General features: G+C 36.5%; 1 protein-coding gene across 4 annotated transcripts in view; it reads left to right on the top strand.

The window, feature by feature from the left end:
- Nucleotides 1–559: 559 nt before the first annotated feature.
- Nucleotides 560–6000, top strand: part of LOC126190628 (membrane-bound transcription factor site-1 protease) — a 168353-nt gene continuing 162912 nt past the window's right edge. For 3 of the 4 annotated variants that reach the window (XM_049931043.1, XM_049931044.1, XM_049931042.1), the window contains exon 1: nucleotides 565–1263. In XM_049931043.1, the coding sequence (XP_049787000.1) occupies nucleotides 1050–1263 (214 nt within the window). In that variant the 5' untranslated portion in view covers nucleotides 565–1049. Of the gene's footprint in view, nucleotides 1264–6000 lie in introns of all 4 variants that reach the window. The other variant, XM_049931041.1, reaches the window with a different exon arrangement.

Below are 6000 nucleotides of genomic sequence, written 5' to 3'. Positions count from 1 at the left end.
AATATCCATTGCTGTGAAGGCAGTGAAAATAGATTTATTGCCTATGTTTGTAAACGACGACCCCGTTCCCTACACCAACAACAACTTCAAAACTATATTCCCGAGAAACGTGACCTGGCCATTACTTTCCGTTCCGTCCCGCTCCATTCCGTTGACGGTTTGTGTGAATGTCGTCATTTGAAAGTCATTGTAGAATGGTTTGACGTTTCGGTAACTGTGAATCGACATTAACGTATTAGGTGTTCAAAGCTGACAGCAGTGTTTGTAGTGAATATTTCTGCATTCTCAGTCATTAATGTACGTATTAAACGGGTGGTCGTCGTTCTCATAACAACGCACGTGGGCTACTTAATCCTAATAGAAAGAACAGAAATCGCAGAATGATGGCTTCCTCAAGCTCGCTGCAGCTTGCCTCATTTTTGAAAACTCCAATGGACTGAAAATTAATAATATGACTGTAAATAAAAACACTGATGATTAGAAAACATCCCTTTGGCTCATACATAGGGGTCAGGGGAACATGTAGTAAGCCCCACTCGACTACGCAAGAAACAGTTGTATGTCTTCACTGTTATATTAATAATCTTGATTGTGTAAAGGAAGAGCGTCGTCATCGTGATGGAATACAAGCAAACATCAATAAAAAGAATTGTTATATTCTGTGGCAAGAGATAATAAAGTGGAGATTAAATTGTGGTCACGTGCCTTGTTTTTTTTTTCTTTTGCGTACTTGCCGTGTGTTTATAAAACAGTGGATGGACATGGCTGATTGTGTGTGGTAGTGTGAGAGTGTGTGTGTCTCAGAAGTGCATTAGTAAAAAATGATGGCCCTCGCAAATGTTACAGCATGAATTCCGAGAAGCGGATATTTCTGAAATGTAACTGCAGTTACGCACAAACGACTCGTAAGAAAAGGACGCTATTACCCATATAGACATGGCTGCAAGAGGAAAACAGTCATACACATTATCATAGTGCCTTCAAACGACGCCAATAACCCCGTAGAAAACAAGATGTTATCCAGTCTGTAGCCGAATTGTGATATAAGAATGAAACTGAAAGTGAGGTTAAGGCAGAGACACTTCCGATGTATCCCATTTCTTCTACTTCTCCTTACTCATTTTTGGTCTGTGGAAACGTTTCAAAATAAACAAAACTCAACGATTGGCGAAAAGAGCGAAACCCGTGTTGGTGTCTGCTGCAACGATACAACTCCCCCACAGTTGGTTAATATTAAATTTTCGTCACACATTGTACGAAATGGTAAGTTTGAATTCAGTTTATTTACTTTAAATTTAATTCTTTGGTGCTTTCCAAAAGTGTCCATTAGACTAGATTAAACGCCACTCACACACTTAGGTTCTATTTAGGCTAATATTTGTTGGATGAAATGAATATTAGCCGAATATTATAAGTATATTGTGAATTATATAGGCCTAGTCAAATGGGATCAAACAAAATCAGTAAATCACTGTGCTTTCCAAGCTACAGTTTCGAATAGAACATACTGTGTCTGCCTGTCATTATGGCAGTGAAAGTTTTTCTTTTTTCTGAAGTATATCCTTTTAATATTGGAGGAAATTTTCATTAACAGCAGTTGCAGACTGTTAATAGTTATAAGAGTTGTATGCCCAACTTAACTGCAGGTGAATTGTTGACATGAAATTTGCATTAATTGTTCCTTCAATTTTTGTGTACTCTTACATTAATCACAGTTTCCTAGCCAATTCTCTGTCACTAAACTTTGAAAAAAAAAAAACACTACATGCAGTTCAGAACTTGTAAGGGGTGTCCCACAAGTATATGACTAACATATGATAACAAGGAGATAGAAGAAGTGGACAGTGTTAAATTCTTGGGATTACAACTTGATAATAAATTCAACTGGGAGGAGCTCAGCACAGAACTCCTGAAGCATCTAAACAAATCTCTATTTGCAATGGAAATTCCGCCAGACAAATGGGATATGAAATGAAAAAGCTAGCATACTATGCTTATTTTCACTGCATAATGTCATATGGTATTTTCTGGGGTAATTCATCAAGCCAAGCTAAAGTTTTCTGGGCACAAAAATGCAATAACAGTTATATGTGGTGTGAACTTGAGAACATCCTGCAGAGGCCCTGTTTTAGGAAAGTAGGGATAGTAAGTACTTCTTCCCAATATATTTATTGCTTAGTGAAAATTGTGATTAAAAATATATCACTTTTTCAAACCAACAGCTCAGTTCATGGAATCAATACGAGAAATAAGAATAATCTTCACAAGGATTTAAATTCACTTACTGTTGTACAAAAAGGTGTACATTATTCAGGTACACACATTTTCAATAACTTGCCAGCAGCCATAAAAAGCTTAACAACCAATGAAATTCGGTTTAAGAAAAGCCTTAGGGATTTATTGGTGGCCAACTCCTACTCCATTGATGAATCTCTCATTAGAACCAACTGATTGTGTGTGTGTGTGTGTGTGTGTGTGTGTGTGTGTGTGTGTGTGTGTGTGTATTATTTTCGATTATTCCCTTTTGAGAGAGCGATTGTACTTCAGTAGTCACAATTTCTTTGCTTTGCTTCATACGTTCACTGTGTTCTCTCCTGCGTTCTTTTGACCATCTTTTCCCGTTCTGTTCTCCATATGTAATTGTTTAAGTGTGTGTTTCTTTATGATGTTTCCAAACTGTTCTCTATTGTTTATGTTGTCTTGTGTGAACCCCAGTTCTTTAATGTCTTCTTCTGCTTAAGTGATCCACTTTGTCTTGTTTTTGATCTTGAGAGAGAGAGAGAGAGAGAGAAATATTCCACGTGGGAAAAAATATCTAAAAACAAAGATTCTGTAACTTACCAAACGAAAGCGTTGGTACGTCGATAGAGACAATAATAAACACAAACACACACACAAATTTCAAGTTTTCGCAACCTACGGTTGCTTCATCAGCAAAGAGGGAAGGAGAGGGAAAGACGAAAGGATATGGGTTTTAAGGGAGAGGGTAAGGAGTCATTCCAATCCCGCGAGCGGAAAGACTTACCTTAGGGGGAAAAAGGACAGGTATACACTCGCACACGCGCACGTGCAAGTACACACACACACACACACACACACACACACACACACACACACAATACTCTCTACACCATTTCAGTGCAGTAATGTGTTCATTGTAAATAAGTATTGTAGTTTTATATTCAGCGCATTAATCCGCTCTTAGTAAATGAGTGCTGTAAAATGATCATTTCATATAGCATTTATTTATATTAAATAAAAAAAATTAAAAAAAAAGACAATCATTCCACTTGGGACCTGTGGTAGGTTCATTAGCTTATTTGTTTTAATTGTAAATATTTATGATGTATTATTGTTTTTCGGGCATGCTCTACATCCTGGAGGACCTCCTCACTATGGATCAGTTGGAATGAAGCTAAATCTAATCTAATCTAAACAGTGGAGCATGTATTCTCATAAGAGCATTTGTCATTACAACAGGTGGGTTCTCTTTCTGGAGTCTTGAGTGACAAACTCCTTCCTAACCTTCCCCAACTTATCTATATTTCGTCTCTGAAGAAGGCATTACAGTTTTAAATCTATCAGTAACATTTAGAATTTTGTCTCCTGAATGTGCTGCCCAGGTGTTGCCTCCTTGCAGATTATAGTTTTCCCAAGTGAATGTGTCATTTGATAAAAATCTAATGTTAACTGATGTATGTAGGTAAACATAGAAGTGTGTCTGTTAGTATTGCATAGTTTAAAATTTCCAACACATCATTAATGGACTAACATTTAAGTGGAGCCATGACTTGAATCCGAGTTGAACACTTGCAGAATTTCTCATTATCGAGCTAGACTGTAAAGCTTCACATTAGTGAGTGACCTCATTACAGCTACCGGAAATACGGAATCGTCCGATCCAACCCGTCGGCTTTGACCCATGACGTCACAAATATGGCGGAAACGACCATAAACGACAATTCCAATATGGCGGATATAAAAACGTTGCATATGTATCACAAAGACGAAAACACATAGAAAAACAACACACACAAAGGTTTCACAAGAACAATCTGCTAACATTGATAGCAAACAAAGATAATAATAAACAAGTGGTACTCAAGGCCAGGCATGGGGGGGCTGCGCCCCCCCCTGCCCCCCCCCCCCCCCCCCCGCCAAAAAAAACTCCCAACCTAACCTCGTATTCAGGGCTACGCTACAGATCAATGTGTAGGTCAATCAAAAGATAAAAAAAAAGAAACAAATAGAAAAAAAAGAAAAAAAAGAAAAAAAACAATATTGATTCATTAGACATAACGAGTAGCGACAAAACATATAGACCATAAAGATTGAACAATCTAATGGCAAACTGATAAAAGCCTCATAGACGACGTTAAAACAAAAAGTACAGTAAAAAGGTAAACTATATATTACAGGCCCTAAAACTCCTACTAAGGTAACGTCAACGAGGCAACATCTACAAACATGCCACACTCACAAACCAAACTCCGCGCCGTAATGACGTCACACACCACAACACCCTTACGTCATGGGTCAAAGCCGACGCGTGAGATCGGATGTTTCTGTTGACCCCAGCTACCCATAAAGAATGAGCTGCTAATCCCCAGGAAATTTTTCACCTTTTAACAGACAGACTTGAAAGAGCTAAGGCTGTGCTCAAGCTGGAGGACAGTCTTTATCACACAGTTATACTTTAATTAGTTTCATGGATCATTTGCTCAATAAATTACAATGAGGTCATTCCATACTATGTCATCCAGGGACCCTCCTGTCACACATGTTTATGAAAATTTATAATTCAATTGTATGCATAAAGATAAGAAAATATTCAAAGTTTCATCAAATTCTAACAAGTTGTTTCTGAGTTATCACCGTTTAAAATTTTGGCCACTTGTATTTCTGAGGGCTATTAAGACGTAACTAAAGTGTGCATACTTTTACAGAATTTGAAGTAAAATCGTTAGTTTTGAAGCTAGAGCCTTGAAATTTTCACTGTTTTATTCTAAATTAAACACAGGAACTGATAGATCTACAAATCTCCGATTGATAATGTTCTTTTACATTGAAAAACTGTACTGAAACTCAGAATATTGTTAATTTCAAAATTGTGATGTAGGCGTAGAATAACTTTTAAAACAGCATAAAATTACCTTTCAAATGGTGCAAAAAAAATGGTGGTGTTCGAGTTGTAGGTACGATTTTATAACAAATTGAAGTCAAGTTTTGTAATTTACTTTGTAAAATACATGTTTGATACAATAATTAAATATTTGAAGTCAGTAAAACTTTGAAAATACCAGATGAACTCAAATTTTTTGTATTAATAATTTTAAAATAAAAGAAACGTACATTGAGAATGTTACAAAATAAGTTTACTTACATTTGAATTCTATATGAGATGGCGATTATTTGGTTTCAAACAAATCCTTTGTACAAAGAGTTTTTGATGACTTTAAAGTTTAATAATTATTCAGTTGAAGTATTATACTAAGTTTATGTGAAGCAGTATGTACAATAATTACATTTAAATGTCCATTAAGGGTTTTTTTGTTTTATTTACAATAAAGCATTGAAATTGTTCCATCTTTTGATGATTTCCTTTCAGGAATTAGCGTCAGTCTTATATGATCTGCTGAACTGAGGTGCCACCTCAGGAGGAGCTGTTGCACATAGAAGATGGGCTGGTGGAACAGGACACATGTCTTCTTTTTGAGGAGGCCAAAAGAAAGTTTCCGCTGGTTCGTGAGGGTGCATAAAAAGAATGTCGTAGTCTCCTTCTTCATTGAAACCCAGAACCATTCCTATCCACCAGTTTTGCTCATAAACACATGCAACGAAAGAATGTAGGTTAGGTTTAATAGTTGGGATAGTCATAAAAATATTTTGTTTCAACAAAATTTCTGAGTCTGAACTCACTTGTTTGGCTGTAATTTCTTCGCAAAAAGCTGGCTTAAAATAATGGAAACTTATTGTACCCTGTATTGTTTGACCCATTTG

Source organism: Schistocerca cancellata, chromosome 6 (genome assembly GCF_023864275.1).
Source record: "Schistocerca cancellata isolate TAMUIC-IGC-003103 chromosome 6, iqSchCanc2.1, whole genome shotgun sequence".
NCBI classification, from domain to species: Eukaryota; Metazoa; Arthropoda; class Insecta; order Orthoptera; family Acrididae; genus Schistocerca; species Schistocerca cancellata.
This window is presented reverse-complemented; position numbering and strand designations above follow the sequence as displayed.